General features: G+C 48.7%; 1 protein-coding gene across 4 annotated transcripts in view; it reads left to right on the forward strand.

Moving 5' to 3' along the window:
• LOC140398688 (growth factor receptor-bound protein 7-like) overlaps positions 1–23,762 on the forward strand; it is a 274,640-nt gene that overhangs the window by 151,171 nt on the left and 99,707 nt on the right. For all 4 annotated transcript variants that reach the window (XM_072487677.1, XM_072487678.1, XM_072487680.1 and 1 more), the window contains 3 exons: positions 4,907–5,096; positions 5,512–5,644; positions 22,640–22,796. In XM_072487677.1, the coding sequence (XP_072343778.1) occupies positions 4,907–5,096; positions 5,512–5,644; positions 22,640–22,796 (480 nt within the window). The remainder of the gene's footprint in view (positions 1–4,906; positions 5,097–5,511; positions 5,645–22,639; positions 22,797–23,762) is intronic.

Consider the following 23,762-nt stretch of genomic DNA (forward strand, 5'->3'; position numbering starts at 1 on the left):
CTTGTCCGATGAGGAAGATGCGGGGAAGGGGGAGAATGGGCAGGACGTGAGGCCCAGGCAGGCGGAGGCCGCACGACACACGTGCCAGGGCCAATGTGCACAGGATGGACTGATCACCTCCAGATTCACTGACTTGTGAAGGGGGGGTGCGCAGGGCACCCCCCCCCCCCTCCTGCCTGCAACTCCCTCCGTGACACACACCTGCCGCACTACAGGGTGGGGGCCCTGGGTTGGCAGTAACATGGGGTCTGGTCCATGGGATGGAGGATGATGACAACGCGCTCTGCGATGAGCTCCGATGTTCCACATCGTTTGACAATGTCTGACTCCGCCCCACGGTAGCACCTTCCACCTGAGTGATCCCTGCATGCGAGCTGGCCATTCCATCACACGGTCCTGTCGAATCTCTGGGGTAAAGGTGGTGAGAACGGTCGGGAGGAGGATGGGGAGCCCAGCCCACCCACAACGTACACCCAGTTCCTCCCCAACACCCCTTCTCTGGCCAGACCAGATCCAGCCCACCCCTCATACCCATCTGACAGAGCACTGAGACAGTTGTAACAGTGTGAACAGGTGTTTAATGTGCACAAATATATATAGGTTTGTGCCCTAACCCCTATCACTAAACTGTGCCCTGCACCCGTGCCAACTTAACTGGTGTCTGAATTTCTGACCTTATGGTGGATCCCCAGATGGTACAGCACGAGTGGAGGCGGCCTGCTCTGATTCCCACCCTGTGACCTGGGTCCCCTTCTGGGCCAAATGGGCTTGGATGGGCCCGGCTGCTGCTCGGGTGTCCCAAGTGGCATGCTGCCACCCTCTCTGCCTGCTGCACACCAGATGTGCCACGTCAGGAAGGGGGGGGGGGGGGGGGTCTCTCCAGAAAGCTGCTGCTACTCTCTCCAGAAGGCTGCGGTGAGGGCTGTCTCTCTTTCCAGAAAGCCTGCGGATGTTGGATTCATGGAACTAAAGAAGCCTGAAGACAAACCGTGAACTGAATGCAACGTTTGATGAAATAAAGACTCTGCCTTTCAAGGAAGGTTATGAGTACAGTATTTTAAAATTACAGAAAAGACCAGTACAGGCTGCAAAACAAAGACTGTAATCTACAAGCTCACTGTGAAGAGATCAGGCTGAGAATCATCATCTGAGGCAAAGGCTCCTTTCTCTTTCACATGGTTTTTTCCCCCCCTTTCCACCCCTCTGTGTTTTTCTGTTTTGTGTGTGTACAAGGTGGGCTGCAAGTTAATGTGGGAGTTAGGTTAGTGAATAGGTAACCAACGGTATCTGCTGCGTATTTGATTATTGTTCTTGTTATAAAATAAACAGTGGGTAGCTAATGTAATTCCACTATTTAAAAAGGGAGGTAGTGAAAAAACAGGGAATTATAGACCAGTAAGTCTGGCATCAGTAGTGGGGAAAATTCTAGAATCCATTATCAAAGATTTTCTTGCGGAGCACTTAGAAAACAGTGACAGGATCGGGAAGAGTCAGCATGGATGTATGAAGGGAAAATCATGCTTGCCAAATCTCCTGGACATCTTTGAGGATGTAACTAGTAGAGTTGATAAGGGGGAGCCAGTGGATGTGGTATATTTGGATTTGCAGAAGGCTTTTGACAAAGTCCCGCATGAGAGTTTATGTAAAATTAAAGCGCATGGGATTGGGGTTAGTGTATAGAGATGGATAGAAAACTAATTGGCAGACAGGGCTGTGACTAGTGGGTACCACAGGGATCGGTGCTGGGAATCCAGCTATTCACAATATATATTAATGATTTAGATGAGGGAACTCAATGTAATATCTTCAAATTTGCAGATGACACCAAGTTGGGTGGGAGGGTGAGCTGTGAGGAGGATGCAGAGATCCTGCAGTGTGATTTGGACAAGTTGAGTGAGTGGGCAAATGAATGGCAGATGCAGGATAATTTAGATAACTGTGAAGTTATCCACTTTGGTAGCAAAATCGAGAAGGCAGATTATTTTATGAATGGCCATAAATTAGGAGAGGGGAATGTGCAACGAGACCTGGGTGTCCTTGTGCACCAGTCACTGAAGGTAAGCAGGCAGGTGGAGCAGGCGGTTAGGAAGGCAAATGGTATGCTGGCCTTCATAGCGAGAGGATTCGAGTGCAGGAGCAGGGATGTGTTGCTGCAATTGTACAGGAGCCTTGGTGAGGCCACACCTGGAATATTGTGTGCAGTTTTGGTCTCCTTATCTGAGGAAGGATGTTCCTGGTCTGGAGGGAGTGCAGCGAAGGTTTACCAGGCTGATTCCTGGGATGGCAGGACTGACGAATGAGGAGAGATTGAATCGGTTAGGATTGTTCTCGCTGGAGTTCAGAAGAATGAGACTTATAAAATTCCAACAGGACTGGACAGGGTAGATGCAGGAAGGATGTTCCTGTTGGTGGGGGTGTCCAGAACCAGGGGTCACAGTCTGAGAATATGGGGTAGGCCATTTAGGACAGAGATGAGGGGACATTTCTTCATCCAGTGAGGGGTCGGCCTGTGGAATTTGTTACCACAGGAAGTAGTTGAGGCCAAAACATTGAAGTTGTGATCGTATGGCCATGCTGCACTCGGAAAGCAGCTCGTTCGCCGATAGAAGACCCCGCACCCGGGATCTCGCAAGACAGCTCGTCTCACTTTAATATACAGTTTCCCATTGGACATCCTCCCCGTGTCTGCGTGGGTCTCACCCCGAAAGATATGCAGGGTAGGTGGATTGGCCACGCTAAATTCCCCCTTAGAAAGAAAATAATTGGAGACTCTGAATGTATTTTGAAAAAAGTTTAAAATAATAACAATAATAACATGCAGTTTCGTGAGGCACCCGAGGCGTTGGGATCTGTCCCCTTCGGCTCGGAGACCTCGGGCGACCGCCGTTCAGTACTCCACAAACGGGACCAAATGGAATAGCACTGGGGGTGGGGGTGAGACCTCCAAGGGATCGGAGGCCCCGACGTGCATGTCCTTTGGGTGGGGTGGTATCCTGGCACTGCTGAAGCTACCTGGGTGCCAACCTGGCACTACCAAGGTGCCCAGGTGGCACTGCCAAGGTGCCAGCCTGGCACTGCCAAGGTGCCCAGGTGGCACTGCCAAGGTGCCCAGGTGGCACTGCCAAGGTTGCCAAGGTGCCCAGGTGGCACTGCCAAGGTGCCCAGGTGGTACTGCCAAGGTGCCCAGGTGGCACTGCCAAGGTGCCCAGGTGGCACTGCCAAGGCACCCAGGTGGCACTGGCAGGTGGCAGGGGCACTACCTGGGGACACATTTGGGACTGTCAAGGTGCCAAGCTGCTGTTTTTCACGCGGTGGCAATCAGGCCGGGTGTGCCCTGTGCGGGAGGAGCGGGGTGGCCCAGGGCCCCCTCATAGTGAGTTGGGGCTTTGGGGGGCGGGGGAGTCAGGGGTTGCGTCGGAGACTCCAGCGATCGGGAGGCCATTTAAAAATGACGTCTCGATCTCTGACTACACTGAGGAGTTCCTGCGAGCGGAGCTCTCAGTGCAGAAAAGGAGGCTGTGCGCAGCCTGGGCAGCGCATTCCCCACTGAGGCCCCGATCAAACCCGAGTGACAGAAATAGCCTCGTGATCCTCGGCACTGTGAGCGCCAGGAAGCATGCAGCGAAACGTGCTCAGCGTGGGGCCCTGTTCCCATTTCGTTAAATCGTGCCCTGTATGTTTTCAAGAAACAATTCGATTTAGCACTTGGGGAGAATGGGATCAAAGGATAAGGGGGAAAGCGGGATCAGGGTATTGAGTTGGATGATCAGCCATGATCATACTGAATAGTGGAGCAGCCTCGAAGGGCCGAAGGGCCTCCTCCTGCTCCTCTTTTCTATGTTCCGAAATGGCTCGGCAGTGCCCAGACCACAAAACCAGAAGACGTAGGAGCAGAAGTCGGCCATTCGGCCCATCGAGTCTACTCCGCTGTTCAATGAGACCATGACTGATGTGATAATCCTTCATCTCACCCGGGGGGCCGGGTGGCCTCCTTCTGCACTGTAGATTCAATGATAATCTATGATTAATCTAGGACAAAGGTTCGGCACAACATCGTGGGCCGAAGGGCCTGTTCTGTGCTGTATTTTCTATGTTCTATGTTCTATCTACTTTCCCGCCTTATCCCCACAACCCTTGAATCCCTTACGGATTAAAAATCCGTCTATCTCCTCAGAAAAGAAACGTAGAATGAATATCTGTGGAAAGATTTTAAAAAGAGGCCCTTCAGTGTCCAGCAAATGGATGCTCTGTGCAGAGATGCATTGAGAAACACAGATTTGAAACATCGCAAAGTAGATTCCTAACTATTGCTAAGTTAGCCAATTGGAAAGCAGTGGAAAGGCTGCAGTGGGATAGAGAGTCTTTGGATTAAAGGCAAGAGGCACGGTTTATCAGTGCATCTGGTGTGTACTGTTTGTACGGACTTGAGGACTGACAGGAGTGAATTCTGATTCATCCCACAGGCTAGACGTACAGCAGCAGCCACCCTGCAGTCTCTATAGACACAGATAAAGTACCGAACAGTGCCATTGTCTGTGGAACTAGACAGCAGTGAGAATCATCACCCTCAGCAGCACAAACACAGGAGGAAACAGACAGTCAGTGTAAACACAGATGGATAAATTTGTGATTCAGTGGGAATCAAAGCGATATGTGCTTGGTGTCTGGGCAAAGAGTAGCTGATAGATCTGAGCCAGGCGATATGTGAAGCTCACCCTGATGTATGTTTCTCATTTCCTTTAGTCCGGCTGAAGCGAGTGCTCAAACTCCAGTTCAGATTTTCAGCTGTTCAATAATTGTCCTACGCAGAGTGGGACTGTCATCTTCTGAGGCTTTCGATATCTCGCCAGATGGATGAGATTCTTGATTAGAAAGTTGATTAATTATCTGTCATTCTATCTGCTAGATGCTGATATGGACTTTATGGCGTTGAAGCAGAATGTGAGCACCAGACTGGACAATTTATACCAAATGGAGAATCTGCAGAAGGATGTAGCACCCAATTTACCCAATGGTCACATGGCCTCAAGCCAACCTGGACCTCGGCCCACACTGCTGCCTCAGAGGTCGAAGCCTGTTCACATACAAACAAAAAGGTAACCGAAAGCAATCTCAGCCCACGCGAACTCTCCCACCTTCACAGAATGCGAGCATAAATTCAAATGAAAATGGCCGATGCGGTTTTAAAAAGCTGTACGTAAACATCAACCATCAGCCCAATTGTAAAGCTGGACAGTGATGGAGGAGTGAGAATAGGGAAGAGGTGATGCAAGTTTTATTTACCTCAGTTAATGGACCTGATTTACCCGAGTTGGGCCATTAAGGAGAGAGGTGTCTTTGTTTTAGGATTCGGTTTTGGAAGGTCGGTGAGGGAGATTCCAATGGAGTTTGAAGACAATCTTATTCTAAACTCTTCTCAAATTCCCAAATCTGAACTGTCTTTGATTTTAGCCGAAGATCACCAACCTGCTTTAATACTTTTTGTACTGATGGGTTTTTAATTTATTACAGACAGCTGAAGGAGGAAGAGCTTCAAACAACATCACTCCCAATCATCCCAAATCCTTTCCCTGAACTCTCCACTCTGCCCAGTTCTCCAACTTTCTGCGATGCCTCCAAGGCTCCGGCAAGTAAAGGCATACATGTAAGTACGAAAGCCCGAGTGGATTATTTATCACCCACTGCCCCCTCTTCTCGGCATCACCTGGCAAATCAGAGGGATGGTGCAAAGCTGAGGGGAGAGGGATGCACCTTAGAGGGTAGTGAGGGAGCGAGGGAAGAGAGGTGAGCGGAAGTTAGGCATCGTGTGGGAGGGTCCTATGTGCCACTAAGACATTAACATGACTGTACTGTGCATCGGTGATGGAGGGTTTGAATGTTTGTGGAAGGGGGAGCAATCAAGCGGCTGCTTTGTCCTGGATGGTGTTGAGCTTCTTGAGTGTTGTTGGAGCTGCACTCATCCAGGCAAATGGAGAGTATTCCATCACACTCCTGATTGCGCCTTGTAGAGGGTGGACAGGCTTTGGGGGGTCAGGAGGTGAGTTACTCGCCAGGATTCCTAGCCTTTCACCTGATCTTGTAGCCACAGTATTAATGTGGCTGGGTCCAGTTCAGTTTCTGATCAATGGTAATCCCCAGGATGTTGACAGTGGGAGATTCAGCGATGGTAATGCCATTGAATGTCATGGGGCTGGTTGTTAGATCCTCTCTTGCAGGAGATGGCCATTGCCTGGCACTTGTGTGGTGCGAATGTAACTTGTCCCTTGTCAGCCCGAGCCTGGATATTGTCCAGGTCTTGCTGCATTTGGACAGAGACTGCTTCATTATCTGAGGAGTCGCGAATGGTGCTGAACATCCACAGTTCTGACCTTATGATGCAAGGGGGCTCCCTGAAGATGGTTGGGCCGAGGACACTACCATGAGGAACTCCTGCAGTGATGTTCTGGAGCTGAGATGATTGACCTCCAACCACCACAACAATCTTCCTTTGTGCCGGGTATGACCGCAACCAGCGGATAGTTTTCCCCCTGATTCCCATTGGCTCCAGTTTAGCTCGGGCTCCTTGATGCCACACTCGGTCACATGCTGCCTTGATGTCCAGGGCAGTCACTCTCACCTCACCTCTGGCATTCACCTCTTTTGTCCATGTTTGAACCAAAGCTGTAATGAGGTCAGGAGCTGAGTGACCCTGGCGGAACCCAAACTGAGTGTGACATTGAATGACATTGCAAAGATTTCATTTAACACCTGTTTTTAAAAAATGCAGGATCCAGGCTGACTTTGGTGTCAGGTTGCACAGTTCAGAATCCAGTTAAAGTTGTTGTAAATATTGACTCAAGGGGTTTACAAGGGCCTGTGTCTGAGCAGATCTGTGATCTGAAGCAGTCGGATGATTGTGATCATTTCCACGGTGGCTGGTAGACACTCATACCCCACCTGGGAAAGATTAGGGACAACCACCCCAGGAGTTGTGAGCACGTTTCATAGTCCAAGTTTCAAAACTTCATCAACTTGTACCCTCTGTTATCTCTCTCGCATTCATTTTCTACAACAGCAACTGCATTTGAAAATATTGAATTAGGTTTGATAGATCCATGGGCACCACGGTGGTTAGCACTGCTGTTTCACAGCGGCGAGGTCCCAGGTTCGATCCCAGCTGTGGGACATGTCCATGTGGAGTTTGCACATTCTCCTCCGTGTTTGCTTGGGTTTTGCCCCCAAAACTCAAAGATGTGCAGGGTAGGGTGATTGGCCACGTGAAATTGCCCCCTAATTGGAAAAAAAAATGAATTGGGTACTCTAAATCTATTTTTAAAAAAGGTTTGGAACATCCTGTGGTTGTAAAGACTTTCCTTTCGTACTGTTTTTACACCCGCATTGATTAGTAATTACGATGTAATAATCAGGTCAGTTTCTCCACTGTTACAACCCCCATGGAGGTCTCATGGTGCGGGCCATCAGGTTCCCCGTGACCTCTGCTGTGTGTGAACTTCCCCGGTAACGGAGCAGGGCTTCCCCTTAACGAGGAGAGCCTGTGCAGTAATAACACCCCGACCTGAGTGAAGGTCTGGGTGGGAGAACCCTCCGGGGAGAGGAGCCTAATTTACGTATGTCAATAAACCCAGTTTTTGCATCCTACCCATCGTTTGCTTGTGGTCACTCTGTGCGATTCTGCACACACCTACACTGACAACACGCAGCTCGCTCGCCATCTCTCCATTGCCTTCAAATTATCAAATTGTTTTGTTGGATGCACAGAAATTTCAGACTGAAGCCATTGTGTGGTTTTTAATGGAGGTCCTCGTCCTCTGGCTGGAGAGCTGGTGAGAATCCCGCATCACCTCTTCCTGGGAAGGCCCACTGTATTCAGTGCCAATCGGGCACTTCCCTGGGATCACGACCTGTAGGGCTGGAAATCCCGCCCCTTGAGAGCTGCCAACCAATCGCTGTTGGATCCCAACCCAGACACGTGATAGTGAGATAGGGAGGGGGGTCACTGGCTGCGATTGAGGAGGGGGTTTGCAGTTTGGCAGTAAGGGCGGGGGCCAGTGGGGTGGTCTCAGCACCCCCACCTTTCCTGATGCCAGATGCCTCAATCAGCAGAGAGGTTGCACCGTCCTTTAGCACCCACGGGATTCCAGAGATGATTGTCACTGACAATGGGACCCACTTTACCGGTGAGGAAGCTCAAGGGTTTATGCACACTAATGGGGTGAAACACACCCAAACCACCCCATGTCACCCATCTTCCAACGGCCTGGCAGAACGGGCAGTCCAGACAATTAAACAGGGCATGAAGAAAACCGACTGCAGGGTCAGTGGATGCAAAGCTGGCACGGTTCCTGGTTACTTACTGGCCCACACCACGCTCTACCACCAGGGTACCACTGGCAGGTTTGCTGATGGGCCGACACCTCGGGATCCGCTTGAACCTTGGCGGGAAGGTTGAAAAGAAGCGGGGCCTCCGGAAGAAATACTGCAATCATCGAATGTGCCACAGAGGGTTTAAACCAGGGGACATGGTCCATGTTCGGAATTTCTGGGATGGCGTCCAGTGGATCCTCGGTGAAGAGAATAGAGTCAATCTCTTAGATGGTCAAGACTGAGATAGAAATCAGACCAGTTGAATCGGTCTCTTGACGCCCCCCTCCCCGCCCACCCCCCCCTCAAATCTGCCATCCTCAAACCAGAGACCTGTACCCAGGCCAGCAGGAAGTGGATAACCGAGCATCTGATATGGACACGGAATCCTCAGCACTTTCTGAGGAATTACGGTCGGATACGGACCTCCGACAGGACCCTCTCAATGCTCGGCGTGAATAATGTGCCCCCCAACACGATACACGCCCCCACCACCCAGCCCCACAGTTGCAAGAAGCACATCCATGGGCAAAATGGCAAAGGAGACAGCCCTGTGCAACCAGCTACCGAGGATCATTTGAACTTTGGGGGGAGGGATGTAATAACCTACAGAAGACCCACGGGGACACCGTAATAGATCTCCCCATCGGACTCATGGAAACAAAGCACCAACACCCACACCCCCCCCTCCTACCCCACCCCCCGCTGGTGGGCGGTGGCCCATTGGCTGGGGCCATTGAAATCGCCTTATAAAAGCCGGCCCGCATTGGGACCGGCTGTAATGGAAGAGGCACCAATAGTCCCGGGTCACTGGGAGAGGGAAGGACCCTTAATTCTTCATGATTCTCAGTGGCTCTGTCAAAGAAAATGACATCAAGGGGATGTTGTTCAGGGCAGTCAAAGGTCCAAGTGAGAGCATTCCATTTCCTACTCTCCAACCTGACTTCATCAAACGGTCTGCTGCTTGTACAAAATCCCAGCAGCCCTGTGCTGCTCACCCACAGGTCTGGCAAAGTTTCAACGGTCGTCCTGTTTGGAGCTGTAAGCCACAATGCAGCCTTTACGTTTGTTGTTGAATTAAACCTCTTGTGGGATGTACCCTCTCAGGCCTCCTGAACTTCCATACAGCTGAGTTTTATCTTTGTTGCCTCGAGACTCGACTATTCCAATGTGCTCCTGCCCAGCCTCCCACACTCTACCCAAAAATAAGCTCATCCCAAACTCTGCTGCCTATGTCCCAACTCGGACAAAGTCCCGTTTCCCCTATCACCTCGGTGCTCGCTGACTCCCAGTTAAACAACTCCTTGATTTTAAACGTCTCATCCTCATTTTCCAATCATTCCATGATCTCACCCTTCCTAATCCCTGATAGCTTTGTCAGTCCCACAACGCTCTGAAACATCTGTCCTCATCCAATACCCCTGTTACTCCTCTCCAGGATAAATCAAGACTTTGCCAGACCTGTGAGGAGTGAGCACAGGGCTGGTGGGATTTTGTACAAGCAGCAGACCGTTTGATGAAGTCAGGTTGGAGAGTAGGAGTTGGAATGCTCCAACCTGGACCTTTGACTGAACAACATTCCCTTGATGTAATTTTCTTTGACAGAGCCACTGAAGAATCCTGAAGAATTAAGGGTCCTTCCCTCTCCCAGTGACTCAGGACTAATGGTGCCTCTTCCGGTTACCTGGCCCCTGACCCCCAGCTTTTAGGCCAGGGTGGAAGATGTAGCAGGGCAGATGGGAAACTCCTGACATCACTAATAGCTCACAGTCGGCGGTTATGAAAAATTGGTAGATTTTTAACTACATAAATGACACAAAAGTTTTCAAGTACTGGGCCACCTTGATACCAAGGCGGAGGCACGACACCACAGCCTGCTATTGAGTTCAGTTTCAACAGTGATAAAACCACAACGTGGTGGAACTGACTCTAGCTGCGGGACATTGTGGGTTTATAATTAGCGTGTCAGTCAGAAGTGGGAGCATTAAAACATCGGCTCACACATTCCAGGTGTGGATATATGTCCCTGCACAGTTTCCCCAATCAGACGTGTCAGTGCTTCTTGTCATTGCGTGGGTGTGATTGAGTGATGCTCCTGTGTACAGAGCACCGCTGTCAGCACTGACAGCACACTCTGCATTTCCATCCACCACAACCTTAATCCGATTAGTTACACTCAGCAGAAAGCAATGAAATTTCCTTCTCACTACACCTCTCCTCCTTTAAGATGCTCCTTAAAATCGACTTTGCCATGTGTCCCAACATCGATCTCTGGTTTGGTGCCAAATTTTGTTGGGACAGATCGTAAGATCATTAGACACAGGAGCAGAATTAGGCCATTCAGCCCATCGAGTCTGCTCCGCCATTCAATCATGGCTGACATGTTCCTCATCCCCATTCTCCTGCCTTTTCCCCATAATCCCTAATCCCCTCATTAATCAAGAACACCAGATTTGTGCTGGAGGTGCTGTTACCCACAGGGCTACAGACCAAGAGCTGGAAGGTGGAATTGGACAGAACATTGCCAGGCCAAGGTGAATGTTGGGTTGCGGCACGTGGAAATGTTGGGCATCATCTGCCACATGCAATTTTCAGAGAGGGCCACACCTGTGGTCCCAGTGATGATGCCAGGCAGGTCTGTCCGCCTCTGTGGGGATGATAAACTAACTGTAAACATGGGCAGCACGGTAGTATGGTGGTTAGCACAATTGCTTCACAGCTCCAGGGTCCCAGGTTCGATTCCCGGCTTGGGTCACTGTCTGTGCGGAGTCTGCACGTTCTCCCCGTGTGTGCGTGGGTTTCCTCCGGGTGCTCCGGTTTCCTCCCACAGTCCAAAGATGTGCAGGTTAGGTGGATTGGCCGTGATAAATTGCCCTTAGTGTCCAAAATAGCCCTTAGTGTTGGGTCGGGTTACTGGGTTATGGGGATAGTGTGGAGGTGTGGGCTTGGGTAGGGTGCTCTTTCAAAAAAAAAGAGTCGGTGCAGACTCGATGGGCCGAATAGCCTCCTTCTGCACTGTAAATTCTATGATTCTATGACATCGTGCCTGGACTGTTCCCCTATGCCTCGTGTGGAGGGTGTGTGTGAAAAACCGGCTGAAGGATACTTGTTCACCAAACTGGACATGAACCACACATATCTGCAGTTAGACCTGTACAACACATCGCGGAAGTACGTGACTATAAATACCTCACCTCTCTTCAGCCCCTGCAATCTTTCAAAGGGAGAGAGAAGGAATCCTCTGGGGACTACCCAAAGTGACAATGTATTAGATGAGCGGTTTATTACGGGAGCCACCGTGGATGATCCAGGGGTGGTCCTCAGACGATTCTCCCAGGTAGGCGCCCGCCTGAAGTGAGGCAAGTGCCATTTGCGAGCAAAGGCTGTGACATTTTGAGGTATTGGGTGGGTAAAGACGACGGCACCGTGTGGAGGAGAAGGTTCAGCCACGAGAGGGGCCCCGACTCCGCAGAATGCCACGGAATTAAGATCATTTCTCGGATTTGTAAATTATTCCGGGGAAGTTCATTCCAAACATGGCCACCTGCCAGCACTCCTTCGCATCTTGTTAAGGAAGAACCAGAAGTGGGACTGGGGAACTTCACAGGAGGAGGTATTCGCAGGAGTGAAGATGGGGATGTCACCCTCCCAGCTGCTCATCTGCTATGATCCATCCTGGCCGGTCGTACTCACTTGTGACGCATCTCCATATGGCATGGGGGCGGTGCTGTCCAATAGATGGAACAATGGCACAGAGCGCCCATAACATTCACATCCAGAACTCTGACAGACGCAGAGTGCTGCTCTGCCCAGGTAGAAAAAGAAGGCTTGTCAGTGATATTCACCATGAAAATATTTCATCAGTATGTTTACGGGCGAATCTTCTTCATAATCGTCTTGGGCTTAAATGGGGTGCTCTTTCCAAGGGCCGGTGCAGACTCAATGGGCCGAATGGCCTCCTTCTGCACTGTAAATTCTATGATTCTATGATTTATAATCACTGACCACAAGCCACTGCAGGGTCTCTTTCAGGAGGCCAAGGGAATTCTCCCCATAACCTTGGCCCTAATTCAGAGGGGGCCTCGATTACTGGCAGTGTGTGAATACACCTTTCAACATCGACCAGGGACCAGATAGCCCACGCTGATGCCCTCAGTGTCTTCCGTTGTCCGTGAGCCCCCCGTCTACCCTAGTCGTGGATGATGTCATGGCAACTTTGAACTTTATGGACATTCTGCCGGTGATGGCCGTACAGATACGAGAATGGGCACAGAACGATCCCAAATAGGCAAAGCTCCACCACATGCTATTCTATGGCGGATTACAGAGGAACCCCACCCCAGTAGCCCCACAGCCCTATATCCAAAAGAAGCAGTAACTGAGTGTTGAAGATGGCATGCTTGCAGAGGGGAAAGTTCGGACCCGAGGGGGGGGAGGGTGTAATAACCCCCACGAGGCTGACGGGGAAACTATAATTATTCTCCCATGGGGTCCGTGGAATCAGAGCCTCCTCGGTGCTGGCCCGAGGCCCACCCAGCCGGGTTTGTAAGATCAGGCACAAAACCGGCCTGAGCAGGGACCGGCAGGTTGGTTGTCCCAACGGGGAATGCAAAGTATAAATAGTTACTGCCGTGGGCAGACTTTGTGTAACTGTAATTAAAATCTATCTTCTTCCCACCACCAGCAGCCTGCTCATTAAAATCGAGGAGTTTTGTTTCGGCAACATTCAAGGACAGGTTTAGTCTTTACCACAAAGAATTGAAGAGACCCAGGGTGTAGAGTGGACGATACTACAACCACCCAAACTGTAGGTCATGTATTTCCACGGTGGGCAGGTTAGTTTTGGTACAGATGCAACTGAAGCTAAAGATTTTTCCCTCCAGACCGTATTTGACGCTGACACCAGAGGGCGATTGATTGTTTTTGAGGTGAATGGTCATTGTCCAGTAGATTGTAAATGGCGTGGTGGCTTGAGGGAGGGCGGCGGAGGGGGCCCAGCCTTGCTTGACCTTGGTCTGAATTTTTAAGGTGTCGCATTAAGATATTTGCAATCAAAGGGCGGCACAGTGGCACAGTGGTTAGCACTGCTCCTTCACGGCACCAAGGTTCCAGGTTCGATCCCGGCTCTGGGTCACGGACATTCTCCCCGTGTCTGCGTGGGTTTCACTCCCACAACCCAAAGATGTGCAGGGTAGGTGAATTGGCCACGCTAAATTGTCTCTTAATTGGACAAAAGTAATTGGATACTCTAAATTTAAAAAAAGATATTTGCAATCATATCATCATGAAGCAATTATCTTAATAATATTATGTTAAAGGTGCTATATAGTACAAGTTGTTTTTTACTTGGAAGAAGGAAAAAGGTGCCATGGGGAAGGGGGAGGGGCAGATGTTCGGGCCTTTGATTCTTGTGCGTCTTGGAACTGATATCGCTGGGCGTGGAGTCAGAGGCAGGTCCCCATGTCGCTGGGCGTGGAGTCAGAGGCAGGTCTCCATGTCGCTGGGCGTGGAGTCAGAGGCAGGTCCCCATGTCGCTGGGCGTGGAGTCAGAGGCACAGTTTTCCTGAGGGTTAACAGGGATGGGAAGGCTCCCAACCCCACCCTAAGGTCAAAGGTGGGTGAAAGTCAGACCCTTGGACCCAATTCCCAGAAAGAAGTTAATAACTCAGAATCATTGGGCAAACGAATTGAGGGGGAGTGCAGAGTTCCTCTGTATTGAGGCGGGCCAAAGGGCCTTTGTTATTCGTGAGGATCATGTGATCACATGGGTTACTGCTTGTATCAGGTTGAGCTGCCTATTATACGCCTTCTCCAATAACACTCTCAATAGTGGCAGTGGAACGATAGTGGAGACGGCTGTGTACATTTGACGATTCAGATCCGTTTTACATTATTGTCAATTGTCAAGGAGCCCGGTGTGTTAAAGTCCTGGCTCTTTGTCAGTGATGTCACCGTCTTAATAGCTGCCAAAGTTATGCCTGAAAGGTCAAATCCAGACCTACGATTTGCAGCCTGTTTGTGGTTGCCTAGTGACATTAAATATGTCTAGACACAGGTCATGCGCCATGATTTATGGCCACTATAAATAGGTTTAGTGCTGAGGTAAGAGAACCTAATGTAAACAGCTCACTGCTTAACCCAATGTCTCAAAGTTACAGTCCTTACTCTGGCCCTCTGGCAGGTTTGAGTGGAGTGAGGGAGAGACATGAGGCTGTGTCCTTTCTGTACAGTTTTGTAATATTTCCTGGCCAGCGAAGCACTGGCACATGGCAGCTACGAAAACAGCTATTACCCTACATGTGCCAGGTATGTGCTGCAGCAATCAACACCTGGGAACAACACTCACCTGGCCACTGCTGAACTTTGGACATCTTGATAATTAAGTTTCTGTTCACCCTTAGATTATGTCGATTTATTCAGCCTGAGCACTATCATTTGAATCAGAAGTGAATGTCAGTCTATTTCACTGTGTGAGAGGCAGGAGCAGGTACAGTATAGGGTCTGCTCTATTCGGGAGGTCCTTAGATTTTGCACTGTTTGCATTTCTTATGCTAAGGCCTGATGTTGTAACCTCCAGATATGCAGTACCTGTACCCAGGACTGGTCTCGATGTAGCAGCCCCCCACAATATTAGGTTAAACCTCAAGATTGAATTTATATTTTTGCAGATAACGTGGGCAGGAGCACAGTTTTACAGATTCTATTCTCCCCTCTCCTCTCCAGTCTGTCTGTATTTAACAAGTACATAGGCCCCAGTCGGCTGTTGCCAACCCTCCATGATTGAATCTCCAAACGTTGAGGATTAATCTCCAAAATTAATCCCCAGGATTAAACCCGAGAATTCTGCAGAGAACAAAGGCCAAAGAGAATGACCATTGGACCTTTCAAAAACAGTGGTTGTGATTTTCTGGTGCCGTGTGTGGTGGGTTTTGCCGCAGTGGATGAGGCGAGCCAGTGGCCACCAATGGGATCTTGCTCTCTCGACAAAGTCTATGAGCTTTTGTGTGGCTAACCCACTCCACCAGCGGGGAACCCACTGCAAAGAGTCGCCTTTGGCAGGACTGGAACATTCCGCTGTCGGGAAGGGCTAGAAAATCACACCCATTGTTCTTTTTCAATTTTCTTTGAATACTCTCATTCATTAAAAAAATAAAGTTTGGAAAAGCAGGAAAGAATCATTCAATAGGATTATTGGGACAGGCTCTGGGGAGGTGGTGTACAGTTCTTGTCGGATGGCCTGATTTATTACAAGAACACTTGTAGCTAAAGCTATAAACGATTTGTTGACATTAACTGTGGGTCAAATATATACAAAACAACAGATGAATAACAGTATGAACATGCACAAGCAACCTCTCTCACAGCTCCCTAGTCAGACTGAGGTCACCTGACTCTAACATTCACTGATATATTAATGAGACTCTTAGTGGCCAGTCAGTGAATTACAACACAACCATGATATCACTGCAGGCGGGACCTGTACAAGCTGCATGGGTTACACCTGGGCAGGACTGGGACCGATGTCCTTTGGGGTGGCGGGGGGGGGGGGAGCGCGGAGAGACTTGCTAGAGTGTTTGGGGAGGGTTTAGACTAATATAGCAGGGTGATGGGAACCTATGTAAGGACTCAGAGCAACGGGAATCAAGAACACGAGAAAACGATAATAAGGCTAATCAGCAAAGTGGTCGACAGAGATATCAAGGGCCTGTAACACATGATGACACTGTATAACATAGTAGGGACAGGACAAGGAACGTTAAAAGGACTAACCTTAAGGTTTTGTACCTGTACGCACGAAGCATTGAAATAAAATGGATGAATTAGTTGCGCAGGTAGATGCAAAGAGGTATGATATCGTTGGGATTACGGAGACATGGCACCAAGGTGACCAAGGATGGGAACTAAACATTGAGGCTATTCAGTTTTTAGGAAGGACAGACAGAAAGGAAAAGGTGGTGGAGTTGCATTGTCGATTAAAGAAGATATTGATACAATATTGAGGAAATATATTAGTTCAGATTATGTGAAATTTGTCTGGGTCGAGTTAAGAAACACCAAGGGGCAAAATACATTCGTAGGGGTTGTATACAGACCCCCAAACTGCAGTGGCAATGTTGGGAGTATCATTACACAGGAAATCAGGGATGAATGGGATAAAAGAACATCTGTGATTATGGGTGACTTTAATCTATATACAGATTTGGTGAGTCAAATTAGTCACAGTACATTAGAGGAGGAATCTCTGGAGTGTGTGCAGGATGGTTTTCTGGGCCAATACATTGAGGAACCAACAAGGGAACAGGCCATCTTGGACTGGGTATTGTGCGATGAGAAAGGATTAGTTAGCAATCTAGTTGTGAGAGAACCCTTGGGGATGAGTGATCATAATATGGTAGAATTCTTTATCAAGGTGGATAGTGAGGTAGTTCAGGGTCCTGAACCTCAATAAAGGTAACTATGATGGTATGAGGTATGAGCTGGCTATGGTGGACTGGGAAACATTACTGAAAGGAAGGACAACGGGCAGGCAATGGCAAGCATTCAAGGAACGAATAGGTGAACTCCAATAGTTTTTTATTCTTATTTGGTGCAAGAGTAGAAAGGGAACTGTGTCCAAGCCACAAGGCTCACAAGGAAAATTAGAGATAGTATTAGATTCAAAGAAGAGGCATACAAATTAGCAAGAAAAGCAATAGACCTGAGCATTGGGGACAGTTTAAATTCAGCAAAGACAGACCAAGGGTTTGATTAAGAAGGAGGAAAATACAATATGAAAGTAAGCTAGCGGGGAACATAAAAACTGACTGTAAAAGTTTCTGTAGGTATATAAAGAGAAAAATATTGATTAAAAATTGATGTAGACCCCCTTACAGTTAGATTTAGATTTATTGTCACGTGGACCGAGGTACAGTGAAAAGTATTGTTCTGCGTACAGTCCAGGCAGATCGTTCCATACATGGAAAAACATAGCACATACGATAAACACACAATGTAAATACGTAGACTCAGACGACAGGTGAAGCATACGGAGCGTAGTACTACTCAGTAGAGAAGATGTGTGGAGAGATCAGTTCAGTCCATAAGAGGGTCATTCAGGAGTCTGGTAACAGCGGGGAAGAAGCTGTTTTTGAGTCTGTTCGTGCGTGTTCTCAGACTTTTGTGTCTTCTGCCCGATGGAAGAGGTTGGAAAAGAGAATAACCCGGGTGGGAGGGGTTATTGATTATGCCTGATTTCCCAAGGCAGTGGGAGGTGTAGATGGAGTCAATGGATGGGAGGCAGGTTCGTGTGATGGACTGGGTGGTGTTCACGACTCTCTGAAGTTTCTTGCGGTCCTGGGCCTAGCAGTTGCCATACCAGGCTGTGATGCAGCCCAATAGGATGCTTTCTATGGTGCATCTGTAAAAATTGGTAAGAGTCAATGTGGACATGCCAAATTTCCTTAGTTCCCTGAGGAAGTAAAGGTACTGTTGTGCTTTCTTGGTCGTAATGTCGACGTGAATGGACCAGGACAGATTTTTGGTGATATGCACACCTAGGAATTTGAAACTGCTAACCATCTCCACCTCGGCCCCGATGATGCAGACAGGGGTGTGTACAGTACTTTGCTTCCTGAACTCAATGACCAGCTCTTTAGTTTTGCTGACACAGAGGGAGAGATTGTTATCATTACAACACGCCACTAGCCTCCCTCCTGTATTCTGACTCATTGTTGTTCGAGATCCGACCCACTGTGGTTGTGTTATCAGCAAACTTGTAGATGAAGTTGGAGCTGCATTTTGCCACGCAGTCATGTGTGTACAGGGAGTATAATAGGGGGCTAAGTACGCAGCCTTATGGGGCCCCGGTATTGAGACTATGATGGAGGTGGTGTTGTTGTTTATCTTTACTGATTGTGGTCTGTGGGTCAGGAAGTCGAGCATCCAGTTGCAGAGGAGGAGCCAAGTCCTAGGTTTTGGAGTTTGATATGAGTTTGGCTGGAAACTAGCGAAATCATAAAGCGGAACAAAGAAATAGCTGAGGAACTAAATTCGGACTTTGCTTCTGTCTTCGCAAAGGAAGACATGAATACTGTACCGGAAATTCTGAGAAACACAAGTTTCAGTGAGGAGCTGAAGGAAATTAGTACTAGTAAAGAAATGGTTTTGGGGAAATTAATGAGATTGAAGGTGGATAAATCTCCAGGGCCCAATAATCTTCATCCCGGAGTACTTCAGGAAGTGGCCCTGGAAATAGTAGATCAATTGGTGGTCATTTAAAAAAATTCTTTGGACTCTGGAATGATTCCTACAGTTGGAGGGTAGCGAATATAACCCCGCTATTCAAAAAGGGAGGTAGAGAGAAAACAGGAAAGTACAGGCCAGTGAGCCTAACGTCGGTAGTAGGGAAGTTGCTGGAGTCCATTATCAAGGATTTCATAGCACAGCATTTGGAAAGCAGGGGTGTAATCAGACAACGTCAGCATGGATTTACAAAAGGAAAATCATGCTCGACAAATCAACTAGAATTCTTTGAAGATGTAACCAGTAGAGTTGACCAGGGAGAACTGGTGGATGTGGTTTATTTAGACTTTCAGAAGGCTTTCGACGAGGCCTCACATGGCAGATTACAATGTAAAGTTAAAGCACATGGGATTGTGGGTAATGTCTTGAGATGGAATGAAAGCGGGTTAGTAGATAGGATGCAAAAAGTTGGAATAAGTGGGTCTTTTTCTGATTAGCAGGCAGTGATTAGTGGGTACCACAGGGATCTATGCTAAGGCCCCAACTGTTCACATTATATATTAATGACTTGGACAAGAGAACTAAATGTATTCGGCTGGATCCTCCAATTTTGGGGCTATGTCCACAGGATCCGTCTGGTTTTACGACCAGAACGTCGGACCCATCCCCGCACCGATCCTCTGGGGTCCGGTGGGTCCAAGCAGCCGCACAGCGTAAAGCCCCCGGCTTGACCTGCGGACACAGCTGCAGAATGGTCGGGTCCGTGGCCACAAATGTGCACGGCAGCGGCCTGCCAAAAACTGCCCCCCTGTAACCCCCCTCGCCACCCCCGGACCACCTCCCACCAGTCTCCCCAGCCCCCGCCGAAGCCCCCCTGCCAGCGGAATTGCTCCCCACGACTGTGGTGGCGCTGGACGCAGTCTGCAGCCGCCATGCGAGGTCCCCGAACGGCCCATTAGGGGCAGAGCATCGGGGGACGGCCTCAGGTGTGGACCTGAGGCCGTCCATACGGCATGCTCCCCGACTACGCTGTTTTTGAGGGGCGAAGCATCGGAAAACAGCCCCGCCCCCGATTCCAGCGTAAACGGGGAGTCTCCGGCCGATCGCCGAACACAATTTTGGCGTCAGTGATCGGAGAATCCCGCCCATTATCTCCAAATTTTCAGATGATAGAAAGTTGGTTGGGAGGGTGAGCTGTGAGGAGGATGCAGAATGGCTTCAGCGGCATTTGACAGGCTGAGGGGTGGAGATGAGGAGGAATTTCTTCACCCAGAGAGTGGTGAATCTGTGGAATTCACTGTCACAGAAAATAGTTGTGTAATTTCAAGAAGGAATTTGATACAGCTCTTGGGGCTAAAGGGTATCAGGAGGATACCCTTTAGCCCCAAGGGGGGGAGGATCAGGGTATTGAACTTGATGATCAGCCATGATCATAATGAATAGCGGAGCAGGCTCGAAGGGCCAAATGGCCTCCTCCTGCTTCTATTTTCTATGTATATTTCTATGTATAATGTTTGCCTTCCAATTGGTTAGGGGCAACGGGGGACTGTCTGGATGGGTGTTTCAGGCATTTGATTGTAGCATTGTAGCAGTGTAAATAGGCTATTGGAGGCAGGAAGTGACTCACTGAAACCTTGAGGACTATGGGACTATGTGCAACCAGAATTTCAACTCTACCCCATCCCTTGTATCGATTACTGTAATTATAAGGAGCATTTCACTTCAGGGAGTCAAGTCATGGAAAACCCTCGCTTAGTGACCAGAGTCCTGGTGACAAGCAGTCGGAAAGGGTGTGGAAAAATCAGGGAACGAAAGCAATGACCATATGGCATCAAAGAGAGCCTGTGGGAAGGATAACACCAGTCGTCCTTGGACCAACGCTATTCAACTGATCCAGTGTGTGGAAGGGGCTGCCAGTCACAAATCAGCATCTACAACCACAACAGACAACATTCAATACAAAGGTTACATACACCCTTGGCACAGTTCATCATCTGTCGAAACAGATGGAGCTTTACTACAGGGATCGAGGAAGATTGTCCTCAAGATGATGCTGGCAAGGCCAGCGTTCATTGCATCTTGCTTATCCCACACTTAGTAGACGGTGACCCACTCTCATCTCCATATTAGAAAATCCATTTAGAGATAGGGGGACTGGAGAAGGTGGAAATAATATTTACCAGAACAGTATTGGAACTGCAAGCTTGTATCTATCTGAGAAAGAGTGGGGTTCTTCCCGCCACAAGAAACGAGAGGGTTAAGGGTTGACTTGAAAGAGACCTTTGAAAGGGTTTTGACTGAGTGGACAAGGAGAAGATTTTCCACCAGTAAGGGGAAATCAGAATTAGGGATCATCAAAATCAGACAATCACTAATAAATTCAATAGGGAATTCCGGAGGAAAATATTTACCCAGAGAATGATGAGAATGTGGCAAATGGCACTGGGAGTGGGTGAAGTGAATAGCATATTGATAGGTTTAAGGGAAAGCTGTCCATGTACACAAGGAGGAAGAAATAAAAGGACCTGCTGATAGGGTGAGGTGAAGAGACGTCGGAGGAGGCTTGTATAGAACACAAGCACTGACGTGGAGCAGGTGGGGCAGCACAGTAGCACAGTGGTTAGCACAGTTGCTTCACAGCCCCAGGGTCCCAGGTTCGATTCCCGGCTTAGGTCACTGTCTGTGCGGAGTCTGCACATTTTCCCCGTGTCTGCGTGGGTTTCCTCCGGGTGCTCCGGTTTTCTCCCACAGTCCAAAGATGTACGGGTTAGGTGGATTGGCCATGCTAAATTGCCCTTAGTGTTCAACTAAAAAGGTTGGGTGGGTTGATGGGTTACGGGGAGGTTGGGGGTGTGGGCTTCGGTAGGGTGCTCTTTCCAAGGGCCGGTGCAGACCCGATGGGCCGAATGGCCTCCTTCTGCACTGTAAATTCTATGAAATCTATGAATGGCCTGTTTCTGTGTGTAAATTCTTTGGAATTAATTTCCACATTGCCTCTGCTGATCAGCCACTGAGAGTGGAAAGTCTGTAACGTGAGCTACCTAACAATGTGAAACTGCTCTCTGATCAACAATTCGTTTCATGGCCTCTATCTGCACAGAAACACAATCTGGCTCTTGTACAGACTCATCTGTCAGTGTCTGCTTCAGTGTGACAAAGGCACAGCCATGGTCTGTGCGTCTGATAACAATCGTTACGGCTGACGTGTTTCACCTGCCTAAGGTACACCAAGCTGTCTCGTCTCCGCGGTTACAGTGATGCTGTGAATTTTTTAAAATAAATTTAGAGTATCCAATTATATATATTTTTCCAAATAAGGGGCAATTTAGCGTGGCCAATCCACCTACCCTGCGCATCTTTGGGTTGTGGGGGCGAAACCCACGCAGACACGGGGAGAATGTGCAAACTCCACACGGACAGTGACCCGGGGCCGGGATCGAACCCGGGTCCTCGGCGCCATGAACGCTGTGAATTCTGATGAGTGGACCCCAGATTTCTTTTAAAAGTTAAAATATTATATACACACACAACCCATGCACAGAATCAAAGACAAATACATCCGTCAAAGTCAAATCTCCACAGCTTTGACAATGAGTCACCCAGACTCGAAACGTTCGCTCCCTTCTCTCTCTCCAGACACTGTCAGACCTGCTGAGATTGTCCAGTATTTGCTGTTTTTGCTCCACATTTATGGCTCTTGGATTGTAATGTGTCAGACAATACATCAAAGTTTCTCTTCATTCTTTCGTCAGCCCCTTAGCCACACATCTTTAATGTCTGTATGTTAACAAGGAGACAATTGTAATGTGAAAACTCTCCTTGGCAAGCTGCCAACAGGAGTGGATTGGCAACAAGGGCCATGTACAGGTTGGATGAGAGCATGTGGAGAGAAACACAAAGCTGCAGAGGTAAAAATCAGGCCCAATGTTCCTCCGTGAGTGGAGCTTGCACCTGAAAACTCCTGCCCAAGGCTGATGTCACTCAAATTTCAGAAAAATCCTGTTAGACTTCTCCATTCTCTCGCTATCCTTCTATTCTCTCTCTCTCTTTAACACAGGTTATTACTATCTTCAGTGAAGATGGAATGAAGAAGTCACTTGAAATCACGGCTGCAGTAAAAGCTCAGGACATTTGCCACTTGCTAGTGGAGACGAATCGCTGTCTCGATGAGGAGAACTGGACCATAGTGGAGGTTCACTCCAACACTGCACTAGGTAACCACAGCAACTGGGTAACCACAGCAACTGGGTAACCACAGCAACTGGGTAGACCTCATCCCTCATCCTCACCTTCGCCCCTCACATCCTCACTTTATTCTTTCATGGGGATCTGGGCATCGCTGTCAAGGTCAGCATTTGTTGCCCGTCCCTAATTGTGCTTGAACCAAGTGGTTTCTAGGCCATTTCAGTGGGCAGTTCAGAGTCAACCACATTGCTGTGGTTCGGGAATTGTATGTAGGCCAGACCAGACCAGGTAGAAGGCAGATTTCCCTCCCTACAATGGTCACCGTTACTGAGACGAGCTTTTATATTCCAGGTTTATGAATTGAATTTAAATTCCACCATCGGCCATGCTGGCAATTGAACTCATGTTGCCAGAGCGTTAGCCTGGCCCTCCAGGTTACTGGGCCAGTGACATTACCAGTATGAGACCATTAACCGCCCCCTCCCCCCACCTAAATAAAGCTGGGACAAATAATAATAATAATTGCTTATTGTCACAAGTAGGCTTCAATGAAGTTACTGTGAAAAGCCCCTAGTCGCCACATTCCGGCGCCTGTTCGGGGAGGCTGTTACGGGAAGGGTTGTATTCCACCTGTGCTCCTGCTCAGCTGCATTTGAAATAAAAGTACAGCGGTGATGACCCACATGACTGAATATCCTGATACGACTCGGCCTCTGTCTCAGACATGGGACAGACAGTACACAGGATTCCAGTGCCAGTCTGAGATTGTGCCCTCAGAAAGTGAGTGTGGGCATAAACACACAAACATTCTCACCCCAGACTCTGCACAAACACAGTTGTCTCACAGTATCTCCCCAGGATTTTGTTTCAAGGACAACCTAGATTTTCTTTTCCCCAGCTAAGAATAAATCATGTTGCTCAGTGGAACCGAGTACAGGCCTCACATTCCCATTTAGTATCGAATGAAGAAATTTCTCTAAATAAACCTGCATTCG

Source organism: Scyliorhinus torazame, chromosome 21 (assembly GCF_047496885.1).
Source record: "Scyliorhinus torazame isolate Kashiwa2021f chromosome 21, sScyTor2.1, whole genome shotgun sequence".
In the NCBI taxonomy this organism is placed as follows: Eukaryota; Metazoa; Chordata; class Chondrichthyes; order Carcharhiniformes; family Scyliorhinidae; genus Scyliorhinus; species Scyliorhinus torazame.